The sequence below is a fragment of the Mchenga conophoros genome, linkage group LG3 (assembly GCF_057382185.1).
Source record: "Mchenga conophoros isolate Kocher_MC1m ecotype Shallow Benthic linkage group LG3, M_conophoros_male_GT1.1, whole genome shotgun sequence".
Taxonomy (NCBI): Eukaryota; Metazoa; Chordata; class Actinopteri; order Cichliformes; family Cichlidae; genus Mchenga; species Mchenga conophoros.
This window is the reverse complement of record NC_140528.1, coordinates 77575495-77601242: the sequence shown is the minus strand read 5'-3', so window position 1 is coordinate 77601242 and position 25748 is coordinate 77575495. Positions and strand designations below refer to the sequence as shown.

Sequence of the window (25748 nt, the reverse complement as noted above, 5' to 3'; positions counted from 1 at the left end):
CTCATGACAGTGACGTAAGCGAGTGCGACGTTCGTGACAACAGCTGTGTGCAGATCAACAATGGATCATATATCGAGTGCGGGAGAGAGTGTGAGCGTGCAGTGTTTAAAGCGTGGAAGTACTGACCCTACTTTGAGTTTGATTCCATAAAAAATGACAAAAACATTAGTGTCCGTTGTGCGTGGGAAGAAAACTTACTTTTACAGCGAAAAAAACCCTAAACAAGCTCCGAGTGCACAACGACGTAATGGGAAACTCACAGAGAAACTCGCGGATTCTTCCACTGACCGCTGCGGCACAACTGCACCAGGGTAAACCTCCGCCTACTCTACTCCTGCTTTACAGGTGAAAATAGAGCAACAGGACCGCTAGTCTTTGATTTTATTTATTTTCTGCTGTGTTTTACTTGCATCTATTTGAAAGACTGAGTGTAAACACAAAAAATATTTTATTTTATGTGCTGGAATGTGCAGAAAATAGGTTTAAATGTTAAACTAATTTCTTCAAGTCAGAGAATGTTGCATATAATTAAAATTTTGCTTGATGCATAAAGTTAAAAGATTAAAACTGATAAAATAAGTTTAAAAAAAAGACACGTTTCCATTTGATTACATTTTGTATGATGAATTATGCAGAAAAAGTAGAATTGGGCTGAAAGATCTATCGCTTTATCACCTATTCATGTTGTAAATCGTGTTTTTAAAAAGTAACTAAGTAATTAATTACTTTTGAAAATAAGTAATCGGTAGAGTAACGGGATTACTTTTTTGGGGAAGTAATCACTAATTAGTTACTGATTACTTTTTTCAAGTAACTTGACCAACACTGGTGACAGGTGTTCTCCAGGTAAGCAAGGCACCACCTGGCTGTCCATGTGATATAATAGAAAATGTGATTCGTCAGACCAGACTGTGATTGTTTGCTTAGCCAAGGAGACTCAACATGCAAGGTTTCTTCAGAGTTTAAAGTCAAAATACACAAAGGATGTTTTACATTTAAGACACAAACCCTTCTTACATTGCTTCGTGGTCCAGTTCTGATAACCAGGATCAAGATGGCACCCTGACTGATCTGCGGCTATGCAGCCCCATACTCAAATAAATGTGATGCACTGTGAAATCAGACACATTTCTATCAGAACCCAGATTAGCAGTTTGAGGTACAGTAGGACATCTGTTGGATGGGACCAAAAGGACCAGCCTACACACCCCACATATATCAGTGAGCTTTGACCACCTGTGAATCGTGACAAGAGCTGCAGTTTTGCAGATGCTCTGACCCAGTTGTCTATCACAATTTGGCCCACAACTCAGACTCACTCAAATACTCACACTCGCCTATTTTTCCTGCTTCTAACACATCAACTTTGAGAACAAAGTGTTTACTTGCTCCCAAATATCGTGACACTCACACGTATCACTTCACCTGTTAGTACTTATAATATTATGCATGATCAGTGTATATTATTAATACAAATAGCAGACACTTCCATTTTCAATATGATGAATTATAAACAAATTATTATGTATGTTTTTTTTAGATGCAGATGTTTTATGCAGCCTCAAAGTTGATTTGAACCAGAGTTTTAAGTGAAAAATTTCATTTGAAAAGTGACGTTTTTATATGATACTGGGACAATCAGTGTGGAGGTTGAATGTTCTTCTTGTATTCATGTGTAGGGTAATAGATTAACTCTAGTTTATTTCTTTAATTTGGCACCAGAACAACTACATTTATTTATTATCTAGAGTTAAGCTGAATTCTCTGACACACACAATACTAACTGTCACTAACAGTCTCTCGGGTCTGTGTTATCACTGGATTGAACGTGCACTCACATATAAAGTCAAGCTTTGAAGGTCTTTCAATTTTTATTGTGGTTTATCTTCAGTAACATATGATTTACAAAAAAATCTTATAGAACATTTTGTTGAGAGAAGAATTTAGAATACAGTAAAATTACAAAAATCATTTACCAGCAGAAAAATCAAAACAATGTTATTGTGATTATGACGCCCCCCCCCCCCAACAAATAAAACAGAAACCACAAATGCAGGTATTATATTTTATCTGCACACCACAAACAGCACAAGTAATCTATGAAAGAAAGAAATGTTCAAATCTGAATTTTATTCTACAGTTAATCTCAAAAGAAGAAAATTGTGTCTTAATAACAAATGAAACACATCCAGTTTTACTGTTGTTTGTACCACTGTAGCTGCACACTGTAGTACGCACATTCACTCCAGGTCTGATCTCTCTGACTTGACCGGTTGCACAGGTTGACAGTTGAAGAAGCAAAAATGAGCTTCTCTGTTTGAAAACCCTAAAAACAAGAAACGTATTAAAAAAAAAATATTTCCACTGATGGATTTTTCCTTAAGTAAAATCTAACTGAACAGTATTAACTCACCTTTGCATCTGCTCTGGAAGGGATTGCTTGAGGCTCTGCAGCATAGAAAAAAAATATTAACATTCAAACTTCTAGAAGAAGTTGTGAGCTAAAAACAAAACAGTTGTTACCTGAAGATTCACAGCCACAGTTATTGCTCATACACAGTAAGAAAGCCAGCAGTACACTCAGGATGGAGGTAAATGAAAAGGCGCCGCTCCAGAAAGTCCAGAAAGAAGCACGATTATCTGCATAAAGTGACACATCAGAAACAGATTTGCATCCATTCGTTTTTTTGGTTTTAGAAGTGTGAATTGGAACAACTTTCACTAAGCTCAGTCATAATGGTATTTACCTTCAAAGTCCAGTTTTGTCCCGCTTCCAAACAGTATGTGTCCACATGAGGCAACAGCACAGTAGTAGGTTCCAGCATGAGACACATTTATACTCTTCACTGGCAGGTTATAAGTGCAGTTGTATGTTTGTTCGTTCTTCTCACACTGATCGTTCCTGCCTCCATGGGTGTAAAGGAGTCCTGGGTAAAAATCTCCAGAGTCCTTGAACCAGTAAACACTATGATCTTCATCACAGGTCCCAGTGTAGACTGTACAGTTCAGAGTCACAGAGCCTCCTGGCTGGATGGTCTCAGATGCTGACTGCTGCACTAAAGCTTTGATGTTTAAACCTGAACCATTTACACTGACAGTAGTGCCTTCTGCAAATTCTAGGACTAAAGAAACCCGCCTTGCACAGTAGTAAGAACCTGAGTCTGACTTCTGCAAGTTTGTTATATACAAATGGTTTTTCCCTATTTCTGTATCCAGGGTGAAGCGTGGATTGTTCTTGAAATCATCATGAAAAGTCCCATTTGCTTTAAAAACATACTGAGTAGAGATGGGCTTTGGTTTCTGTCCAAGACTCTGCTTGTACCAGTAGAACCTCGTTGCATCGTTGGCTTCATAGAAACATTGTAAAATCAAGTGTTCACCAACAATAGCTGATACAAACCGTCTCTCTTGCTTATGAGTTACGGAGAAATTCTGGTGAGTCAACTGAACTGATAGAGAATGAGACAACGCAGACACAGCATTAATTTTACAGGAAACATTTCATTAACACATGTGTATAGAGGAGCAGTCATAACCACTGATGGAATCAAAACAAATCATAACTCACCTAAATTTCCCAAGATCAGACATGTCACATAGAAAACAAATTTGGGAGGTGTCATCGTGTGCAAACCTCTGTGTTAAATGAAATGAACCTTGACTTTTTTCCACTCTTTAAAGACGAGACAGCTTTTGATTGGCCATTGCAAAGTCATGTGATCTGCCCCCAGGATGAAATATGTCTTCTGTGCATTTTACGCAGAGGGTTGTTTCCTTTGATATGATGATATAGCAACAGGTCCATAATGGTTGTGTCATGTTTGTTTTTTTAATATTTTCAGTCTAAAACTGATCATTATAAAGAGTGTAAACACAAGTGAGGACACACAGTGGAACTTATTTCTGTTCATCATTTACAGACTCAGTACATTTACAAAAGAGACAGACTAAGGCACCCAGCACTTGCTGGATGTTCGCATGATATCGATCTCTTTGTGACAGTATGACTGACACACTTCTCCTGCTGCCCAGAGGAGGCAGACAGTAACGAGGTCTGTATACACTTTTTTGATGCTGTGAAAACTAAAAAGAAATGTCCACTCACTTTCATTGTAGAAGTGAGAATAAAAGCAAAGGTAACATGGTAAGTTTGGACAGGCATTTGACCTTGCAATCCCCTCACTCTTTATGTTAACATGTAGCTTCTGGAATATGTTTTTTAGCTAATTATTTAGCTGCCTGAAATGGACTGTTGGTACAGCGCATTTCAGGTAACAGTATGAAAATAACTGTTACCTGGTATTTCTTTCAGGTAGCATCTATTTTTCGTCAAACACCCAAACATTATCCTAAAAACAACAACTGGCTACTTAAGGAGGCAGAAAATAAATAGCAAAGGGGTTGAGATGCTGTGTTTTTTCAGTAGTGCCTTGTGCATCAAAAATGAGCGAACATAAATTCAAAAGCAAGATCTTTCTGGAAGCTTGTGTCATGAAAGTTTTCCACAACTCCTTCAGTCCTCAGCCTGTTCTTATATTAATGTTTTGTGAGCTGAAAACCAGGGCGTCATTGCCTTTTAGGAGAAGGAGAGATTATAGGAGTGATCACGGAAAATCAGGATGCCTGTAACTTGTAACTGGCTTACTGTCTGCAGCACTTGCAGTGAAGCTAATGCCCAACATACTGCTTTGCTTTCCCTTGAAACACATCGGTGGATGACTGAGACCCTTTTATTTAAAAGCCAGTCTAGGAAAGGCCCTCCAGAATGCTGTAGAATAGCATCAGACAGAATGGCCCATTGCATTAGTAGTAGTGACAAAGACACCCCCAAAATAAAGAAAAAGAAAAAGCATGCAGCATGCTAGTCCTCATTGCCTTAGTTTCATTTCAGCAATTCAAATGTTTCTCAGCACTTTGTATGGCCCTCATGTGCTTGTATGCATGCCTGAAAATTCTGGGCCATACTCCTGATGAGATGATGGATGATGTCCTTCTTCCAGATCACTGGGCTACCAGACTGTCTGTGGTGCAACCTGGTGGTGTCAAAAGTACTGAAACATAATGTTCAAGAGGATTGAGGTCAGGCAAGTGTTGGTGCTTGTCAGTGGTATCAATTCCTTCATTCTCCAGGAACTATCTGCACACTCTCACATTGTTGTGCACCAGGAGGAACCCAGGACCCACTGCACCAGTGTAAGGTCTAAGAATGAGTCAGAGTATTTCATCCCAATACCTAATGACAGTCAGGTATCCAAAGTAACTGGCTGTCTCCTCTAATCTCTTTCTTGCTCTTGAAACTGTGCTGGGAGTGAGCAAGTATTTATGTGCCATCCTGGAGGAATTGGACTAATTGTGCAATCTTTACAGTCCATGTATCACATCATGTTACCATTAGTATAGCATATAACATTATGTATTACTGCTGAGCCTGGCCAAATGTAAAACTAGTGAAAAAACAGTCAGAAAAGATGAGGACATTGCATTAACTTGCTTGTTTGCACATTGTAGAGTAATCCCACCATGTGAATAGAAGCCATCGGTTCAGCATACGGATGACAAATGGTAAGTAAATGATGTTTATTTTAGGGCAAGCAAATTGTTGTTTATAGTAACAATTGCAGGGCTGCACAGTTTGCAGTGCATTTACACGTTTTGCAGTTTTTAATGTATTCTTTGAAAAGAGAAATGCAGTTTTGCATGTATCGTCTAACATACATAGCTGTCGGTTTGTGCCATGTGTATGCCGATCTAACAATGTATGTTGACTGGACAGAACACCACCTTGCATGTGTCAGTTGTTTCCCAGGTAAGTGATGCATACACAATCTGCGTTATCACTGGATTGAGCTTGCACACACATATAGAGTCAAGGTTTGAAGGTTTTTAAATATTTTATTGTGGTTGAGCTTCAGTAACATCAGCTTTACAAAAAAACATTTTGTCGGGAGACAAATTAAAAATAAATTGAAGTTACAAAAAACATTACAAGCGAAATTTAAAAAAAAAAGACATTGTGAACATGACCCCACAGGAAAAACAAAACCCTAAAAGTAAGTAAGTAAGTAAAATTTATTTATATAGCACATTTCACAGATAAAAATCACAAAGTGCTTTACAATAAGATCAGACATACAAGTTAAAATTAATTAAAAGCCTGTTTGTATAAAAATGTCTTCAGCTGCTTTTTAAAGGAGTCAGTAGAGTCTAGACAGCGTAAAGACAATGGCAGAGAGTTCCACAGCCTAGGTGCCAGTGCCTGAAAAGCCCGATCTAAACAGAAAAATGGTAAGAGCCCCTGTGTTGTCAGCATCTGAGCCCTGCCGAAAGGATCAATGTACAGTCCCAATCAAAAGTTTAAGACCACTTGAAAAATGGCAAAAAATCATATTTTTCATGGTTGGATCTTAATGAGGTTCCAAGTAGCCTGAAATTTATCAACAACACGCTCTGCTACCTCACTGTGTGGAGCTCTCCCGCTGCCAGTCGTACATATCACCAACAACAACAAACATGGGACCCAGTACAATATTTAAGTCATGATTGCAGATGCAGTGCCGGTGCATCCGCCTTCCCTGCACGGCACCGCATGGAACGCCCCACCACATATGTGTTAAAAAGACCATCTGGAGATAGTGTTACTAGTTGGATCATGGTATTTGAGTCTCTGTGGTTATGGATTTGACTGGGTGTACTGTATATTTAATTATTATTTTTTTGACCAATAAGTGCTCAGTACATTACAATGCAGTAACCTTAGTAAGTGACACTTCTGACAAAAAATTATTCACTGTCTACAGGCCTCACTTCCACTAATTAGAGTTGCTGAATTAAACTTCTACAAACTGTGTTGCTGGGGGATTTTGGTGACCGTTTTATTTTTTTTACTCTTCTCCCTTTCTATTTTTTAATTATCTGATGAAAAAAAAAAAAAAAAAAAAAAAAAGTGATCTGCTGTGTGGTACACTAGTTGATGATGATGTACATTCTATTTCTATTTCCCTGTTGTTTAGCTATCTGTGCATTTTACCCTGACAGTTTTGAGAAAGAACTGGACCCCACACAGCATTCAGGTGACTGTTTTGGGTTTTTTTTATTTAGTGCACAGAAATGTTCCTTTGTGGTTGGGCACAAATATCTTTTCCTGGCAGTCAGCTTTGCAGCTGACTAAACACTCGACATACCTTCATCTCAGGTCGCCAGCTTCACTAAAAGGAAGGAGGCCTTGCTAACACAATTATCTCCACCTGCCCCATCAGCGTACCTGGCATAGCCCCTGAGCCCACTGCAACACCTCTGCTCTGCAGCGGAGCTAGAGACCACACCTCTGCCACAAGTTTATCAATTACTAACCAAGCTTGTAACATGGCACCACTGTCTTTTGCAAATATGGTCACTGGCTTACAAAAAAAACATCCCTGCACTTCTAGAACTGCTATATGTTTAAGTGTCTGTGAAGGTTCTCAGTGATCCAGGTCGTCGTAGTCTATGGAGCTTCGAAAGAAAAGTGTATGGACTTGGCTTGAAAGGAGTGAAAGAAGCCATCAATATCCACTGTCAACGACCATCTTTGAACAGAGGTAGTGGTTTACGACACCAACCGTCTGCCATCTATAAACCAGTAATAAGATCCCTTCCTAGACGCCTTAACACCCACTCACATCCCGGGCCTTTTGACCTCAGGAAATGACATGATAGGGTTGGACTAGGCTTCACAGCGGGTTCACCGGAAGCCTTGGCTGATTGTGACCTATATCCGTTTTCACACCTTGGCTCATGTGATTAGTTAGAGAGCTTTAATCTGGCACTCGCCACCAATTGACCCTAGAACTGAAGAACCTTCTTGAATGAGAGGTGAAACATATTCAGGCAACTTAAAGTCCAGACGCTTTTCTTTCCAAGCTCTTTAGACTAAATGTGTCACAGCCCAGTGGCACGAGGGAACAGAGATGGACACAGGTGCAGAAACCAATCCGAAGCGAGACGGTAAGGGAACAAAGGATTTATTTCCGCCCCCAGGCAAACACAAGCAAAACAAAAACGACGCCACCACACTAGTGGCGCGTAGGATAATCTAAGATAACTAAGGGTGACCTAGACACCTCTAGGAGACAGCTGAACAGCAGAGGCAGCAGGGAGGTGGAAACAGGACTACGTAGGGGCCGGGGCATTGGAATGAGAGGAGATCACGGTCAGTGGGATCCAGCAGACAACCAACGATCCTCCACAGTTAAACTAAGTTGCCTTACTTGGTTTCAGGTGGAGGAGACAGGTGGGGCGGAAGGCCCGGAAGCGGTCGAGACGTGGGGAGGCAGGCAAGTGAGTGGTGGGCCGGCAGGCAACGTCGTATCAGCAGCAAGCGGCCCAGGTCCAGGAAAGCGAGAATGAGGGAGACAAGACCTCCACTCCAGGTGCTACCTCTGAGAACAAGAAGAACAGGTAAGTCATCACACGGGTTCTGGACAGAGCAATAATGCTCCACTTGACTAACATGGGGATAGCAGATACTCAGGCGATGAACAGTTGAGTGCGCAGGTCTGATATACTGCTGGAATAATTGCTCACAGGTGGTCAGCCAGGGAGGAGCAACCGAACTCCGCCCAAAGGAGGAGGAGTCGCCGTTAGAGACCTGCAGGTACCCACCCAGACCATGACAAAATGTTTGAGTGTTTCTCTGCATTACTATTCAATACATGAATAAACACTTTTCACTCTTCAATTAGCACACCTGTAATATGATCAATATGACAGAACTGACCCAGGTAAGTAGTTGGATCTCTTGTAGCAAATATGATTTAGTCATAATTGAATTAAATTGAAATAATTGAATAGCTGTATTTCATCCTAGTTATAATAAAAGTGAATATTCTGTTTCCCCTGTAGGTAGGCTGTACACCAATGGTTAAAAGGCCTGATTTCTTTGTCAATTTACTTTACTGTTATTTGTGGATGGAGTAGGTGAATGGCATTTGTCCTCCAGTACGTATGTGTGACAAAGCCAGATAAAGCACAAACGGGCCAATTCCTCACACACATCCTCTCAAACTGGCAGTCAGTGCTGCTGCTGTCCTGCATCGCATGTTTGAATCTCTATATCAAACATTTTTGTAAGGAGTCGTTAGTTTGGGGCATCTGCTGCTGTAATAAATCTAATTTAAACCTGAGTTGTCTGACTGAAATAGATTTATGTGATTATCAATGGATGTGCTGGTTAATTACCTGAAAATCACAAAGGAAAAATAATTACCACTTTTTTGTCTTGTGAAATTTGTGGAATATTATCAATGAATCCACCCCACTAAAAAGTAGATGGGCTGGTAATTTCCACTCAAAGTGCATCTTTCTAGAAGTGTCACAGCCGGGCGCGCTGGTGTGTTTGTGGAGTGGACCCAAAAGCAGACACCGGAGAAATAACCTGATGTTTCAACAAAAAGCGACCCTTTATCACAGCTAATACAAGAAAAGAGAACAACAAGGCGAGGCGAAATAAGGGCGAAACTAAACCTAAACTGGGACTGAACACTGGCACAAATAATCATGACGCCACAGGGGAAGCAAAATTAAACACAATGAACATGGAAACAAGACTTTCAAAATAAAACAGGAAACAAGGAGAGACATGAACTAGGACACACAAGCTTGATACAAGAGACACGGAGAGGGAGAGGGACACAGAGGAGAGAGACACAAGGGAAACCTACAGAGACAAGGAGGTAACACATGGCAAACGGAAAAAGACTCAAAAACAAGGAGACATTGACAATAACCTAAACTAGACTAAACTTCAACTAAGATGAACTAATAAAAACCTCAGAACTTAACATTATCTCATAAGTAATCCAAAAAAACCAACAAAATACAAAATAACTCAAAAATGGTGGGTCAGAGACCCAGCCCCCTGACAAGAAGTCTTATACATTTAATGAAGCATATTCAGAGAACACTTTTATCTTCACTAAGGATTCTTCTAGTATTAACACTCTGTAACTCTGTCACACTGTGATGGATACACTGGAGGCAACTCATGGTTCAGTGTCATGGAGAAGGATGCTTCAGCATGTGGACAGGAATACCTGGGTAACTAATCTTTCAATTGGCTGACAAACCATTCTACCACCTGAGCCACAGCAGCAGAAAGAGCATACATTTACAGTATGCCATACAGGTGAAATCACAAATGCAGTTCCTAAGTGGGAATCGCTCCAATTTAACCAGTATGAAACTACAAAAACATCTATATAACAAGATAAGACTGCAGCCATTTCAAGGAGATTCAAAGAAATAACTACATGATTTACAAATGTCCATCTTTATTTGTTTATAGCAGAGTAAACACATTCATCGTCGGTGTTGTTTCTCTGTGTTCTTGATCTCTTGGGGATTTTAATGCTTAAAGCAGCATAATGAAGGCTGTCAGCATGCTGGAAACCCTGTTGAAAATGTGTACAAAGTAGATAAGAACATGATTTCAGATGTAAACAATAGCCATAAAACAGAAGACTGTAAAAGTTTGTTGAAGAGCGCTTTAAGAAGTCATTAAAAAACATATTCACCTCCGAACTTGTTGTTGCGGCGCTTGAAAATCTTGCTTGAGATTCTGTTTGTGAAACATTGATTTAATTGAAAAGCCAACTTTAGCTAAAACCGGTCTAAGATGTAACCTAAAAGACTCCACTTACCTGTCGATTGGTGTCTGTTTCTTTTGTTTGTCTTGTACAGCAAGTATCCCAGTAAAACACTGAGGATGGAGCTGAATGTCAAAGCTCCGCTCAAAAAATACACCAAGCCCTGAGAATTAAACGTGCCTGCAACACACCAAAAACAGAGCTTTTTCTTGTCTATATCTTTAAATATTGATAAAGTGAGCAACAGGTAGAAAAGGTTACTCACCTTTAGGCTCCAGCTTGGTCCCATTTCCAAATAGTATGCGTCCACATGAGGTAACAGCACAGTAGTAGGTCCCAGCATGAGAAACACTTAGGTTACTCATTGGCAAGCTGTAGACACAGGTGTGCGTTTGTTTGCTAGGTTTGTTATCACACTGATCATTTCTGCCCAAATGTGTGTAAATGAGTCCAGGATGGGATTCGTCTGAGTCTTTGAACCAGTAAACACTGTGCTCTCCATCACAGGTCCCAGTGTGTACTGTACAGTTCAGAGTCACGGAGCCTCCTGGCTGGATGGTCTCAGATGCTGACTGCTGGACCACAGCTTTGATGTTCACACCTGAACCTTTTACACTGATGATGATGTTTTCTAAAAAGGTTAAAGTGTATGAATACTGAACACAGTAGTAAGAAGCTGAGTCTGAAACTTGCAAATCTTTGATCGTCAAGTGATATTTGCCATCTTGTGTATCCAGTGTGAAGCGTGGGTTGTTCTTGAGCTCTTCACTAAAAGAGTTGTTCACATTATATTTGAAAAAGTGAGAGATAATCTTTGGTTTTTGTCCCAGATTTTGCTTAAACCAGAACACTCTTGCAGAAACGTGAGCATCATATAAACATTTTAATGTCACTTTTCCACCAACTTGAGCTGATATGAAACGAGACTCTTGATGTTCAGATGAGAATATTTGCGACTCTGTCATCTGAACTGTAGTGGAAACGAAGAAAAAAACAAATGCACTTTCAGTTAAACGTAAAAACCTAACAACACAAAAATCTGAATCCTTAGTAATGGAACTTACCCATTTTTCCGAATAACAGACACAGAAGACAGAAGAAAAACACTGAAGACACCATTGTGGTGAGATTCTCATGTAAAATGAAGGTTACTGATAGCTGCTCCACTTTTGAGAGGCAACAATGTGTTTGATTGGCCAGCCAAAGGTGACACAGTATCTATTGTATGGAACTCACAATCACGCGTTTAGTGCCGCCTGTAGTGGAAAATACAGTGTGATATCTGAGAGGAATTATACGTTTTTTGGAATTACAAACAGATCTAAAAGTATTGAAAGTGGAGTTTGGTCTACATTAGGTTTGTTATACTATATAAATAGGATCAAAGCAGAAGCTGCTCTGATCCAGTTGCATTTGATTTTCAAGTTTAATAATGATGTGTTTTTCATTGTAATGATTGATTGTCATTTCTAGCATATCCCATGCTGTGAAACACTTTTCATTTAAAAGATGTGATGAGTAATAATTTGAGTATACAGAATTAGGATTCCAGCAGTGAGCTCATTGTGGATAACAGTAGGGCAAACCAGAAAACAGCAGCACATGGGCCCAGAAAGAGATCATTAGGAATATCAACATGAATACATTCACACAGGATTTTGGTATTTTATGTTCAGGATTATAATATCTTTGCTCTTAAGTTGCAGGAATGCAATGTAACATTTGTAATTTATGTTATTTTACTCTTTACTCTACTGCTGTTTGAATAATGATTATCATACATCATTTTCAATAATGGTTTTGCATTCTGGATAAAAAGTTTCTGAGCTCATGAGTTGCAGCATGAAATAAACAAGACCTGTGGAAAACTACAGTTTTTGGGTGTTTACAGCAAGTGGACCTTAGATCGTGATGTATGTGTTAGCGTAACAACACATCCTGCTGAAACCACAGAGGCCGTTGCACTGACACGTCTAAACAGAAAAATGGTAAAAGGCACTCTGTTTGACAGGATGCACCCACTTTTAGCTTTCTGTGCCTGTTTGTCATAGACTCAAATGTTTACAGCAAAGACATTTTAAATTTGTGTCAAAGCTGTCTGTCAACGATGTTTTGCCAAAACAACATGACCAATGGGATGGGATTTACTTGTTGTCATCCTTCAATTGACAATAATTTGTCAGCTCTCCTTGTCCTATTTTAACTGACTCTGCTGTCAGACCACATGCCTGAACTTGGGTCACCTTTTAAGGCTACAGGTTTGTTGCTTTTCTTCACACATCAGTATCCAGGCATTCCCCATCCTCTATTAGCCATAAACAGTTTAATCTTTTTTAACAGTCAAAGCACTTTAGACTATAAGTTACATTACTGGAAGTGCTTCACTCTTTTTTATGCAATTCCACCTCAACATGGACTTTCCCCCCCTAAATCCATGCTAATGGTCCTCACTCTCGACTAGCCCTACTTGAAAAATGTTGTCCCCTAATGCATCGTCCTATTCCCCAAGTTCTTGCCTCATAAACAAATCCTTCTCTGCCCAAACAAAGCAGTCATACCAATTCAATTCAATTTTATTTATTTATTATTATTTATTTATAAATTTATTTATTTATAGCGCCAAATCACAACAAAAGTTAAAGGTACAGGTACAGAGAAAAACCCAACAATCATATGACCCCCTATGAGCAAGTACTTTGGTGACAGTGGGAAGGAAAAACTCCCTTTTAACAGGAAGAAACCTCCAGCAGAACCAGGCTCAAGGAGGGGCGGGGCCATCTGCTGCGACCGGTTGATACCACTTCATAAGAATCTGGCTTTTTACCTGCCAGTAATAATAAGCATGTCGTTTCCCTAATGCAAAATTCCAATTTGATATCTGCAAATACTTGCAATCGACATAACTGGTAAATAGTTCACATTATTCGACTGGGTATATTCTTTTGCTGAAACAACCTCTCCTAATTTCAGCATATTACCCCTGATCATTTGTTCTGCAAGAGATTCAGTAGTGACCTCTCACATGGCATACCCTCCTAAATCTTGATGAGGATATCCTGCAGCAGCAGTGGCAGCAAAAAGTAGTTGTATTGACAACAAATATTTACCGTAATCCTCCTTTACACACCCAACCCAGTACAGGCTTCACTACGATTAAAATCAGTGAAGTTGAGAACAAGAGACTTGGTGTTAGTGAGAGTATTCACCATGAGATCTAGAGTAAAGGTTAGGTGCTATCTATTTAATTATTTTTGCAAGCTAAGTTGCAATCTAAAGCAAAATGGAGGAAAAACTGAAAATACAATGTAGTTGTACTTTAGGACTTATTAATATTAAACACAGCTCAGAGCTAGTTATTACTTTATGACGGGCATTTAAATTAACTATCCTACACGAAACATGTGCCGTGCTACGTATTGGCTGCATTTTGGGGGCAATAGTTGTATAGAACTTAAAATTTGAGCATAAGTTTTTTAAAATTTAGATTTATATCAATTGTGCTAATACAGTATGTCAAAATGAAAAGAATAACAGCGGATTCAGACATGTGAGTTTGTGCTGAAAAGACTGATACCAAACAAGGGAATATAAATAGCTTTTAATGGTGAAAAATGAAGGTAAAATTAAAAGTAGTCAAAAATGGCCAATTATACCCTGGAACCCAATAAATCATGAAAAATTTGGTTTAAATTTTCGGTCAAAAATTTCTTCATGAAAGTGCAGATTTGTGCAATTTTTTGTAAACTATTTCTAAATTTAAAAAAAACTACACATCTGTATGTGTAAAGAAATGACTTTCATTTTGCCATCCCATTTGATTTCCCTGCCACTCTAAGAAAATTTCTCTAGATCCACTCCTGCTTGGGACCTTTTGTATTTAGGATAACAGATTAAGTCTAGTTTCTATACTTAATTTGGCAGCAGAATGACTGCATTTCATGATCCATTCTCTTGAAGAGACAAGCTTGGCTTAATTCTCTCATACACAATAATAATAATCACAATAATGAGACATGTTATCACTGAATTGAAATGGCACACAGATATTGTCTCAAGCTTGAAGGTCTTTTAGTCTTTATTATGTTTATTGAGCTTCAAAAACATTAAATTTACAAAAAAAAAAAAAAAAATTAAAAGGCTGTTGGCAGAGAATGAGGATTAAAAAAGAAGTGAATACTGACATTTGTCTCTCATGATTCCTTCATTATTCCATCTTTATCTTCAAACTACACTGACGTTACAAATGTGATTAACTAGCAAAAAAAATTATATTGTGAACATGACCCAACATAAAAAAGAAATACTACATTTTTAAACACCGTGTATTCTCTGCGTACTAATGCTTTACACTATAGTACACACATTCACTCCAGGTGTGATCCTTCTGACTTCTTGATCTGTTGCGCAGGTTGACAGTTGAAGATGGAAAATAGAGTCTTTCTGCCTCTTGGAAAGCCTGGCAACAAAATACTTATTAATAAAAATATGTCCACAGATTGACTTTTGCGTAGAAAAATGGTAACTGAATAGTTACTGGTAATACATCACCGTTGCATCTGCTTTGGGGAGACTTGCTTGAGATTCTACAAGAACAACAAAAGTTTCTTATATTTATAATTCTGGAATAATTGGCAGGTTAAAAAAACCCTAAAAATTAGTTACCAGGAGATTTGCAGATGCATTTCTTGCTGATCACACACACTGAGAAAGCCAGCAATACACTCAGGATGGAGGTGACTGCAAAGGTGCCGCTCCAGAAAACATTATCTGCATGAAGTCAGACAGTTTAGACAACTGGGTGGGATCTACTGTGGTTTTAGTAAACTCAGTCTTAATGTTACTCACGTTCAAAGTCCAGTTTTGTTCCATTTCCAAACAGTATGTGTCCACATGAGGCGACAGCACAGTAGTAGGTCCCAGCATGAGACAGATTCAGGTTATTCATTGGCAAGTTGTAGACACAGGTGTGTATTTGTGTCTTAGCTTCTTTCTCACACTGATCATTCCCACCCCAATGTGTGTAAATGAGTCCAGGATGGGACTGAGAATGGGATTCGTCTGAGTTTTGGAACCAGTACACACTGTGTTCTTCATCACAGGTCCCAGTGTGTACTGTACAGTTCAGAGTCACAGAGTCTCCTTGCTGGATGATCTCAGAAGCTGACTGTTGGACCACAGCTTGGACGTTTGACTCTGCATCGTTAACAATAACAGTAATGCTTTCTGAAAATGTTAATCTGTATAAATAAGAGGTCATACAGTAGTAAGTCGCTGAGTCTGAAATTTGTAAATCTCCGATCATCAAGTGGTTTTTGCCATTTTCAGTATCCAGTGAAAAGCGGTGATTATTCTTAAATTCGCCAAAAAATGTGTTATTTTTTTCATATATGTAGGAGTAAGAGATGAGCATTGGTTTCTGTCCAAGAGGTTGTTTATACCAGTAAAGCCTTGCAGCAACCTCACCTTCGTAGAAACATTCCAAAATCAAGTTGTCACTCGTTTTACGTGACACAAAAGCGCTCTTCTGATGACCAGATGAGGACAGCTCTAGATCAGTCAAATGAGCAGAATTGAAATATAAAATAAAGCAAATGTAAGGCAAAAGTGAAAGAATTCAATATTCTTAGAGAGGAGAAATGAACCTACAAGCACACAACTCACCCAGAGTCCTCGATAACAGTATTGCAAAATAAAAAGCCAGCAGTGAAAAAGCCATTGTGCAGAAAATTGCTGTGTGAAAAAAAGGAAGGAAAAAACCCTCTTTTCTACTCTTTATAGGCAGGACTGTGTTTGATTGGCCGACTAACTGTGACGCTGCGCTGTATGTCCTACTTAGGAAATGCAACGTGCTCACTGGAAACAATAGTATCACGTTTTGTTTTTTCTAATAATAAATACTGACATTGTGAGATGCCTATTAAGCACAACATTTTTAAAATGGGTGAAAGAGCATTGTAACTCTCATTTACGTTCTACAGCCTAGAATAGAATAATAAAAAAGTAAAGTGAAGGTGGTGGATTTTGCAAAAGTTGCCAAATTGAATTTAATGAAAATTGGTGGATTTTTTGGGACAATATCTGTATCACTATCAAACAGGCCATTGGCCTTGGGGAAGCATATCCTTAGGAAATTTATATACAAAACGAATTACTCATATAGTGTAGTTTGCAGAATAAAACAAGTAGTTTGTTTAAAAACTCCAGAATTTGATGTTATACTGCTGACATAATAATCTAAATGTGAACTTATATTCACTTTATATACTGATGTTTATATTGGTGTTTTTGAGTGTTTCCTTGGTCATTTTTGTGTCTGCATAATACTTAACATCCTGTCAAAAACAGTAAATGGCTGTGCACTGACAAAGGAAAGAACGTATGATTTCAGTCAGTTTCTAAAAATGTTTTTTTTCTAAGTCAGAATCAGGTCATTTCCCGCTTGTAACCACAAAGATCACACAATAGATAATACAGCCAAGTAGTTACACAATACTAAAGCCTGTCTAAGCTTAAAGAGATCTTATCTTTAGACCGAAAACCGCGATTTAAAGACCAATATCAAAAGAATATTTCTAACTTCACAAAGCATCTTCAATGAGATTCTTAACAACAACAAAAAAACATAAAGCTCTGGTTTGAATCTTTGCGCTAAAATCCGATTAGTTGGATGACTTGAACTCAAAGCTACATTACAGAGGTTGTTTGAACTTTGACAAATAGTAACAGATATGTCTGAAAAAGAAAATAATATGTGCAATTTGTCTTGTATTGGGGAAAACCTGGGGTAGTCACACAACTCTTTTTAATCCCTTTTGAGTATCTCAAATCCAACCCGGTCTTCACAGCAAAACACACCGAACTAAGAGGGAATTCATTACAATGTTCCTTAAATGTGAAGCCTAGCGTTGGTCTTCTCTTGCAGCTGGTTCAGTGAATTTAGTTCAGAAAGTGATGAAACCAGCAGTTTATGAATCTGTGAGATTTCTGCTTTCAGCACCCTGACGCATGATCGTGTATCGTGGCATGATCGTGTGATTTGTGCTTTGTGTTTACATCCTTTTACCTGCTCTTTAACCATTTACTGTTTTACAGTAGCTGTGTTTTGTGATTTTTTTTTTAGCTTTTAGTTGAGATTCTGACGTTTCTGTGGATATCAAACAGCTATATTTAAATAACAGATCTGGTGGTACATTCCAGATGTTCTCCCTCTCTCCCCCATTACTGGGGGCATTGCGTTTCAATAGATTAAGTACAGAACTAAAGATGGAGTGAAATACAAAATAAGCTTTTATCACTGTCTGTTCAGGATAAACGTTCAGAATAATCCAAGGGAAAACAGAAAAAATACAAGGAAAAAACAATAAACACAAAGTAATGAGGTTAGGGGAAATAGGATGAATGCACAGCAGGGATAATGAGACATGGGAAGTTATTCAGTAGAAGGTACGTACGACTATCAAAATAAAACAGGAAGTAACCAACAAGGGAATATCTAACACAGAGGCTGAGATTTAATGGGAGAGGCAGGGAATCAAATAAAAAAACAAAACTCCAGGAATTATTACAATTACTTAAAAACCCATAATAGTAAGATACAAGAACTAAAGTAGCCACCCTTTGCTTTGTTGACAGCACTGAAAACCCTTGGCCTTATCTCAAATGGTTTCACTTCACATTTGTGCCTTGTCAGGGTTCATTTGTGAAATTTGTTGCCTTCTCAATGTTGTTGGGACCATCAGTTGTGTTGTACAGAAGTCAGGCTGGTACACAGCTGACATCCCTATTTGACAACTGTTAGAATTCATATTATGGCAAGAACTAATCAGACAAGTAAAGAGAAATGACAGTCCATTATTACTTTAAGAACCTAAATTTGGTCAGTCTGGAAAATTCCTAAAACTTTTAATGTGTCCCCAAGTGCAGTCGCAAAAACCATCAAGGGCTAGGATGAAACTGGCTCACATAGAGAGTCGGCCAGTTTCATCGTAGCCCTTGATGGTTTTTGCGAACTTGGTTCTATGATAGGTCTTAAAGGGTTAAAAGCAACTCATGTATGTATAGATATAGACATGCATACCAGGAGCCAAGCTATTGGAGAGATTAAAAATCAACTAATAGAACCTTAAACTCAACTCTGCATTTAACTGTCAGCCAATGTAAAAATGCAAATATCAGAGTAATACTCTCTCTCTCTCTTTTTGGTACCTGTCAGTAGCTGCAAGTACTTCTCTTGCAGCTGCAAGGTGGGATAGGCCATTCAGAATCAGAATACTTTATTAATCCCTATGGAAAGTATGTATTTACAGTTGCTCCAAGACAATAAGAACAGTAACATGCTGAACATGTGAGCATGCTAACTTAAATAATACAATATATTACAAGTTTACAAAATATAAGAACTAGCTATAATAAATAGAAATAGCTAAATTATAAATATCCAGAACATAGAGAGAAACGACATGTATATGATTGACATTTTACTTTAAAATGAGAACTTTGTTATTTGTTATTTTCACTGTAGAGACCTCAGTCGACTTAGAAGATAGAGACGACTCTGGAATCCTGTCGAGCTTGATCAAAATCAGAGGTCAGATTTACTGAAAATCTTATGAACACAATAACTCATTTCTACTTAAATTCTTGGATGACTTTGAATATCTGTGAGGTCAGGGGGAATATGTTCTTAAATTCTTGTGAACACCATAAATTAAGAACTTAGGGTTTTCAAAGTGATAGCATACATTTATATTTTAGAATTCAGTGAGCTTGACCTACAGGTCAAGGTCAAAGATCAGGTTGGTTCTAAGTGTTGGGAATGTGACTCAAGAAGAATGTCACTTGATATTTTCAAATTTATACAACACATCTAGTAGGGGGCTGAGGGATTGCACTAGTAGCCACCAGTATATTTATTTTTAGAAAAAGGTGTATATAACCATTTTACTGGTTCATCTTCTATTTGATGTGACCTATCTCATGACAACGCTCTGCTATAGCTTCAAATTGATTGCAGCAAATTCCTAGATTGGCTCTGGTACTAATCTGTATAGTACCTGAAGTAGTCACACTGGCTCAAAACACAAGATCATTGATGTTGCACTGACAGAGATACAATGAAAAAGATCTGCAGCCATAGCCTTGCAGCTTTATTTAGTCACAGTGCTGGTTTTTTACTAAATGTGAATGCATAAACTCCAACAAAATGGTTCAAAAAAAGAGAATAAAACTGAAACCTTGCAATTTGTTTGTAGTCTGGCACGAAAACTTCATTCATGCAGTTTCTTTTTACAACCTTGAGATCAAATGTTTAGTAAAACGAATATATACTGTTCAGAAATGTATATGTATTTAAAAGTAATCATTCCTCAAGTAACAGCCAAAGAATCCTGTTGGAATATGGATGGGAGACAAGCAGGACATGCATTCGCCTGATTTTCCAGTTGCAATTGGGCTAGAATGTTAGTACTGGTCATAAATTGTATTGAACAGAATGTAGAATTGTTTTGTCTGCTCGACATTGAAATGTTGAAATGTCCATATTTACTGCTTTATGCTGGAGTACACACATTCACTCTTGCTGCTGTCTTTCTGTCTTCTTGACTTGTTAAGTTTCTTAGCACTTAAAGCTGCATAATGGAGGCTGTCTGCATCTTGACAAGCCTGTCAAGAGAATATGCAAAAGTCATTTGAGATATTTCCTTTACAGAAATTTAGCATTGTTTTATTAGTAAGTAACTGGGATTTGATTTACCTCTGAATTTGTTGTTGAAGGAGTTGGTAATCGTGCACGAGGCTCTAATAGTCAAAGACAAAAAAATACTCAGATCCAAAGGCTAAAAGATAAACGTAACAAATTTAAGCTATCAGGCACAAGCAGTACCACATACCTGGGCAAAGGCAGTTGTTTCTCTTCATTGTCTTGCATACTGAGAAAACCAGTAGGAGAACCAGGATGGTACTGAATGCCAAAGCTCCACTCAAGTAGTACACCAAGACAAGAAAGTCTGCCTCACCTGCAGTTAGCCAGTCATCGGAAAGAGATTTTTAGCTTATATGTATCTTCTCACAAAAAGTGATCAGAATTGACTGTAAATGACTCTTCAGTACTCACGGCTGAGATCCAATCTGGTCCCGTTTCCAAACACTATGTGTCCACATGAATCAACAGCACAGTAGTAGGTCCCAGCATGAGACATGTTCAGATCCTTCATTGGCAGGTTGTAGACACAGGCGTCTGCTTGTGGGTTAGTTTTCGTCCTACAATAATCATTTTTGCCTCCATAAGTGTAAATCAGTCCTGGACGAGATGCTTCTGTTTCTTTGAACCAGTAAACACTGTGTTCTTCATCACAGGTCCCAGTGTGTACCGTGCAGTTCAAAGTTACGGAGCCTCCAGGCTGGATGGTCTCAGATGGTGACTGATGGACTAAAGCTGGGTTTTTCAAACCTGTCTCCCTTACTTTGACAATGGTACCCTCTGCAAAAGTTAACACAAATCTATAGCTGCATGCACAGTAGTAAGTAGCTGAGTCATTGATTTTCAAATCTGAAATGTTCAAGTTATTTCTTCCGTTTTCTGTATCCAGTGTGAACCGTGGGTTGTTCAGGAATTCATCATGAAAAGTGATTTTTGTATCGTACACATAGAACGTAGAGATTAGCCTCGGTTTCTGTCCCAGAGTTTGCTTATACCACAAGATCCATGCTGAATCGTCACCTTCATAGAAACAATGCAAACTAACATTTTCTCCAACATCAGCTAAGATAAAATCTTTTTCTTGATAAACAGATGCCTGTGGTTGCAGATGGGTCTTCTGGACTACAATAAAAATCAAAATAAAAGCAAATGAAAAGTCAGTTCAACATATTCATTTCCTTAAGAGGTGAAAACTTGAAGAGATGTTAAAAGGAACAGAAACAGAACTTACCCATTTTCCCCAGGAACAAACATGTCAGATAAAAGACAAACTTTGCAGGTGTCATCGTGTTCAAATCGTTGTGTCAAATGAAAAGAATCTTGATGCTTTCTCCACTCTGAAGACCCAAGACTGATCTTGATTGGCCAGTCTACAGTGACACTGTACGTCCTACTGTGGAAACATAATCACATGTTCACAACCACCTATGGTGTAAAGTTCATAATATCATGAGTATATATGAAAAGCATTGAGGCTCTTGACTAGTGCAGTATATGTTCACTAAGGAAAATTACATTAATGTCATTAGTTTACAGCTTAGAGACTGGTGCCACCTTAGAGTGGATTCTGCTCAGTATTTGTCACTGAAACATGAATGTTTAGAGTGTGCATTGTAATTGTCCAAACGGCTTATTAAAGCAGAAAGACCAACATATTTGAAAATTTTAAATCACAAATTGAAATCATTGCATCCCAAATACTTTTCAAATTAATCTTTTATTTCACTTTTAAATTTTATGTGAAATTCAATAATTTTTATAGAAATGCTTTTTTTGAAATGTGTTGTTTTTTCTTTGCTTTGAGCAGCAGGGAACAAAAAGCTGTGTTAGGGTAGTAAGATAGTGGTACAAACACAACCCACACACAAAACCTCCAAATGTGCATAGGTATAATGGCAGTAGTCGTAATGGTAATGCAATTCAAGTGATGTGATTTCATCAGCTGAATAGTTTTAAATTATCTGCCAAGGAACTTGGATGTTATGTTCGATTTATTTTTGTTGGTTTTTTATTTTATTTTTGCTCATTGGAACACAAATACCCCTGTTCAACTAGTCTGTTCTCTTCACTGATGTAAATATTACTCTAAATATTTCACCCAAGTAGTATTACGATACCTGAAAATCCACCACTTTTGGTGGCATGTTTAAAGGTGCTAATGGTGTATTTATGTGGGTGTGGAACTACCTTTACATCCTGCACAAAAACCACACGAGCTGCTGCACAGACAGAGACAGACTTCTTCTTTTCTGCATTCACACTGATGCAAGTCAAAGCTTGTAGCTGTAGAGCACTTGACTATTATGGCTCATCTTAAATGCTATCCAAATTGAATGAGTAGATTTTATCTTGTGTTTCCTCAGCCCAGCAGCCAGAGCTGTGTGCCTTTGTTTGTCAGATTCTAGAGATTTAGTTATGGACACTTTGTTCTACTTCTTAAACACAGAGGATCCGTCTCTCATGAAACCCTTCTGCAGCCAGTAAACATCGTCCTGGGCTTCCAACCTTCTTTTTGAATGGAAGGTTCTCTTTACATGCTTTTTTAATCGTATACCCAAATGTTAATAGTATTAAGGTGCGACAGTGGCACGCTCAATGGTTTCTGTCATACTGGTACTGGGGATGGTGAGTAGAGCTGTGTTAATGTCTGCAAGATTTTCTTCTGGTAGAAGTTTGTCAGTGAGACAGTTAAGTCTTGGACATTTCTGTAGAAGAAGCGTTATTTATAAGAGGTGGTTGGGTTTCATCTATATCAGGGGTCTCAAACTCAATTTAGCTGGCCGGCTGAAGGCACAGTCAGCTTGAGGCTGTGTTGCACAAGGTTTTCCACAAGAAAACTATTGTTAAAAAATTCCCATAGTCTCAAATCTATTATCTATAACACAAAAATAAATGAACAAATTAAGAGTTAATAAGTTCTGGTTTCTTCAGTCTTCTATATTTGCTGTATTCAGATTCAAATGTCTGTATTAACAGTTCTTTAACCTTTAACCTTCTTTTGAACATGAATGGAACAGTGAAGAACATGAGCTGTTCATCTGAACGTGTCTCGCCTACTCCTTGCAGCTAGAGACCTGGCAGGGCTTCCTTTCGCATAGCCCAGCCACATTTTCAATCAATCCATCAATCACCTTTATTTATAAAACACTTTAAACCAACCACAGCTGACACAAAGCGCTGTACATTGGAACCATAAAATAAAATTACAGAACATATAAATAAAAGCCAAATAAAACAAAGAAAAAATAATTAATTAAATAACTAATTTCATTTCAACTGAAAACTAAGTCTCACTGAGATTAAAAGCCAAAGAATAAAAGTGGGTTTTGAGACGCGATTTAAAAGTGGACAGTGAAGGGCCCTCTCTAACGTGCCAGGGCGAATTATTCCATAATTTTTGAGCCACGATAGAGAGTTTCCAGGATCTCAGTACCTCCAGGAGCAGCTGGTCAGCTGACCTGAGAGACCGACAGGGCCAACCAAGCTTTAATGTCATATAGGCATGTCATGAGAGGTTTGGCCTGAGGGAGGAAGCAGTTGAGATCCTCAGTATGTCTTAAAGATGTTCATCAGTAAGTCTGGTCTTGTACTTGGACTTATTGAAGTTCAAGGTGGAGAAGAGCTTTTCGCTGAAGTACGTGCTTCTAAAAAGGCACATGGGCCGCTTGAACATTCAGGAAAGCCGAAGGAAGCTAGGGGTCAGTTCTCTCAAAAAATGCCCAAGCTAGTCGGCTTTTCCACTCACCTCCCTGATCTTCACTTTGAGTTGCACTGCAGTTTAATGAGCTTCATCTGAAGCACACAAGGGGCATCATCATCAAAGGAGATGGGGCTAGCAAAAATTTGAAATGTGACTCTGTGCGTCTTTAAGTCTGCAAATCTGTGATCAAAACCTCTTGTAGCCTCAAAATGACATCAACATACTTCTCACCACTGAATGGTGTGCCTGCATCCACAAGTGCCTTGCAATGCTGGGAAATGTCAGGAACGTCTGAGAGAGCTGGGTTTTCCAAAACACACGTTTTGTGGAGAATGCTTTCTTGTTGTCATAGGCAGCACTGACAAGTTGCCCCTGGCCTTGTAAGTTCTTGTTCAGTGCATTAAGCTTATATCTGATATCAACAAGAAAAGCTAAGTCCATGAGCCATTTGGGATCACTTAGCACAGGAAAAGCCACTCCATCTTTCTCCGTGAAGGCTTTCACTTCTGCTATCAACTCCAAAAAATCTTTTCAATACGTTTCCCCTGCTAAGCCAATGTGCTTCAGTGAAGTAGAGCACATCCTATATTGTGACTCCACTTCCTCTAAAAAAGCACGGAACCCTTCAGTGCTTTAAGCTCCTGGATCTGATTTGGTTGATGCATTTTGAAATGTTTACATCACTTTGTCAAACTTCAGGTGTTTGCTGCAAAGGACCTGATGATGGATAATGCAGTGCAGAGCAATAGCCTCCTCCACACCCTCCTTACCAGTCCATTTTTCCTCCCCGTCATTGATGGCGTTCCATCAGTTGTTATTCCAACAAACCTCTTCCATGGCATCACACAGCTTGTGACATATCTCCTGAGCGGTGGTCTGGCCATGCATTGGAATTGCTGTAAGCAAGTACTCCATCACCTCAAAGCAGTCAACAACACCTCGGACATACACTGCGAGCTGAGCAGTATCGGTGATATCTGTGGCCTCATCAAGAGCAACTGAAACACTGAAACATTTGGCTTTCTCGCACAGTTGCTCTTAAATGTCACTTGACAGGTCAGAAATGCTGATGTTGGCAGAAAGGCTGATGTTGCTAAACTGACCTTTCTTTTCTGGACAGACTATATTTGCAGCCTGCAATATGCACTTTTTGACAAATTCACCTTTGTGAATGGCTTTCCTGCTTTAGCAATCATCTCACTAACCACATAGCTAGCTTTCACTGCTGCATTATTCTTTTTGGTTGCTTTCTTGAAGAAATCTTGTAGCCTCAGTAGATGTTTTAAGATTGGCAACCTGGTTGGCTTTCTCGTCTCCCTGGTATTTTGCATACACCGCAGCATGTCTAGTTGTGTAATGACGATTCAAATTGTATTTCTTGTGCACTGCAACTTTCTCTGTGCAAATATGACACGCTGCTGTGCTCAACAAAGAAATATTGCATTTCTCACTTTTCCTGATATTGTCTGTGCTCATCACCAACCTTTTTCTTCACTGCAGGCTTTGAAAAAGAAATGTTTGGGGCTATGCAATATGTACGTAATTCTACTTGGTGTCATTGTCGCATTGAAGTTTCAATCCAATGTTTAGCCAAAGCACAGGAACGTCTAAATGCATAGAGAACGTAATTTCAGCGTCTTTTTCTTGTAACCGCAGCATGGCGATCGGCGGATTAAAGCCCGGTAGCAGTCTCCTTTGTTTTTACCCTCGATGTTCATATCTTTCAGGA

At 38.7% G+C, this 25748-nt stretch overlaps 4 protein-coding genes across 6 annotated transcripts; all 4 read right to left on the bottom strand.

Moving 5' to 3' along the window:
* Window positions 1–2081: 2081 nt before the first annotated feature.
* LOC146580585 (uncharacterized) lies at window positions 2082–3623 on the bottom strand. Its single transcript, XM_085267357.1, has 5 exons — window positions 3569–3623; window positions 2748–3449; window positions 2524–2640; window positions 2414–2448; window positions 2082–2326 (listed from the first exon to the last, which is right to left on the bottom strand). Exons 1-5 carry the CDS (start codon window positions 3621–3623, stop codon window positions 2195–2197), a joined length of 1041 nt encoding a protein of 346 aa, XP_085123483.1. The 3' UTR covers window positions 2082–2194.
* A 6684-nt stretch (window positions 3624–10307) lies between these two features.
* On the bottom strand, window positions 10308–11741 carry LOC146580584 (immunoglobulin kappa light chain-like). Of its 2 annotated transcripts, XM_085267367.1 has the most exons (5): window positions 11687–11741; window positions 10888–11592; window positions 10677–10802; window positions 10551–10594; window positions 10308–10427 (listed from the first exon to the last, which is right to left on the bottom strand). In XM_085267367.1, exons 1-5 carry the CDS (start codon window positions 11739–11741, stop codon window positions 10308–10310), a joined length of 1050 nt encoding a protein of 349 aa, XP_085123493.1. The 2 variants fall into 2 exon arrangements, with proteins under 2 accessions (XP_085123493.1, XP_085123494.1); XM_085267368.1 differs by lacking the exon at window positions 11687–11741 and having other exon boundaries at window positions 10551–10581; window positions 10673–10802; window positions 10888–11680.
* A 2712-nt stretch (window positions 11742–14453) lies between these two features.
* Window positions 14454–16349, bottom strand: LOC146580583 (uncharacterized). 2 transcript variants are annotated; one of them, XM_085267362.1, is made up of 6 exons: window positions 16284–16349; window positions 16086–16169; window positions 15468–15815; window positions 15285–15389; window positions 15171–15205; window positions 14454–15078 (listed from the first exon to the last, which is right to left on the bottom strand). In XM_085267362.1, exons 1-6 carry the CDS (start codon window positions 16336–16338, stop codon window positions 14959–14961), a joined length of 747 nt encoding a protein of 248 aa, XP_085123488.1. In that variant the 5' UTR covers window positions 16339–16349; the 3' UTR covers window positions 14454–14958. The 2 variants fall into 2 exon arrangements, with proteins under 2 accessions (XP_085123488.1, XP_085123487.1); XM_085267361.1 differs by having other exon boundaries at window positions 15468–16169.
* Window positions 16350–19208: 2859 nt separating this feature from the next.
* On the bottom strand, window positions 19209–21615 carry LOC146580582 (uncharacterized). Its single transcript, XM_085267349.1, has 5 exons — window positions 21551–21615; window positions 20734–21441; window positions 20510–20635; window positions 20374–20417; window positions 19209–20282 (listed from the first exon to the last, which is right to left on the bottom strand). Exons 1-5 carry the CDS (start codon window positions 21603–21605, stop codon window positions 20163–20165), a joined length of 1053 nt encoding a protein of 350 aa, XP_085123475.1. The 5' UTR covers window positions 21606–21615; the 3' UTR covers window positions 19209–20162.
* Between the last annotated feature and the right edge of the window lie 4133 nt (window positions 21616–25748).

What these genes read in the sequence shown, in the direction of transcription:
- LOC146580585 (XM_085267357.1), bottom strand. Translation starts at nt 3,623, where the DNA reads ATGACACCTCCCAAATTTGTTTTCTATGTGACATGTCTGATCTTGGGA. An exon ending in TCTGATCTTGGGAAATTTAG is followed by an intron (nt 3,450 to 3,568) that starts GTGAGTTATGAT and finishes ATTCTCTATCAG; the next exon opens with TTCAGTTGACTCACCAGAAT. An exon ending in CTGTGGCTGTGAATCTTCAG is followed by an intron (nt 2,449 to 2,523) that starts GTAACAACTGTT and finishes TCTATGCTGCAG; the next exon opens with AGCCTCAAGCAATCCCTTCC.
- LOC146580584 (XM_085267367.1), bottom strand. Translation starts at nt 11,741, where the DNA reads ATGGTGTCTTCAGTGTTTTTCTTCTGTCTTCTGTGTCTGTTATTCGGA. An exon ending in TCTGTTATTCGGAAAAATGG is followed by an intron (nt 11,593 to 11,686) that starts GTAAGTTCCATT and finishes TTTCCACTACAG; the next exon opens with TTCAGATGACAGAGTCGCAA. An exon ending in AAACAGACACCAATCGACAG is followed by an intron (nt 10,595 to 10,676) that starts GTAAGTGGAGTC and finishes TTTCACAAACAG; the next exon opens with AATCTCAAGCAAGATTTTCA.
- LOC146580583 (XM_085267361.1), bottom strand. Translation starts at nt 16,338, where the DNA reads ATGGCTTTTTCACTGCTGGCTTTTTATTTTGCAATACTGTTATCGAGG. An exon ending in ATGCATCTGCAAATCTCCTG is followed by an intron (nt 15,206 to 15,284) that starts GTAACTAATTTT and finishes TTGTTCTTGTAG; the next exon opens with AATCTCAAGCAAGTCTCCCC. An exon ending in TCCCCAAAGCAGATGCAACG is followed by an intron (nt 15,079 to 15,170) that starts GTGATGTATTAC and finishes TTTTGTTGCCAG; the next exon opens with GCTTTCCAAGAGGCAGAAAG.
- LOC146580582 (XM_085267349.1), bottom strand. Translation starts at nt 21,605, where the DNA reads ATGACACCTGCAAAGTTTGTCTTTTATCTGACATGTTTGTTCCTGGGG. An exon ending in TTTGTTCCTGGGGAAAATGG is followed by an intron (nt 21,442 to 21,550) that starts GTAAGTTCTGTT and finishes TTTTTATTGTAG; the next exon opens with TCCAGAAGACCCATCTGCAA. An exon ending in GACCAGATTGGATCTCAGCC is followed by an intron (nt 20,636 to 20,733) that starts GTGAGTACTGAA and finishes GGCTAACTGCAG; the next exon opens with GTGAGGCAGACTTTCTTGTC.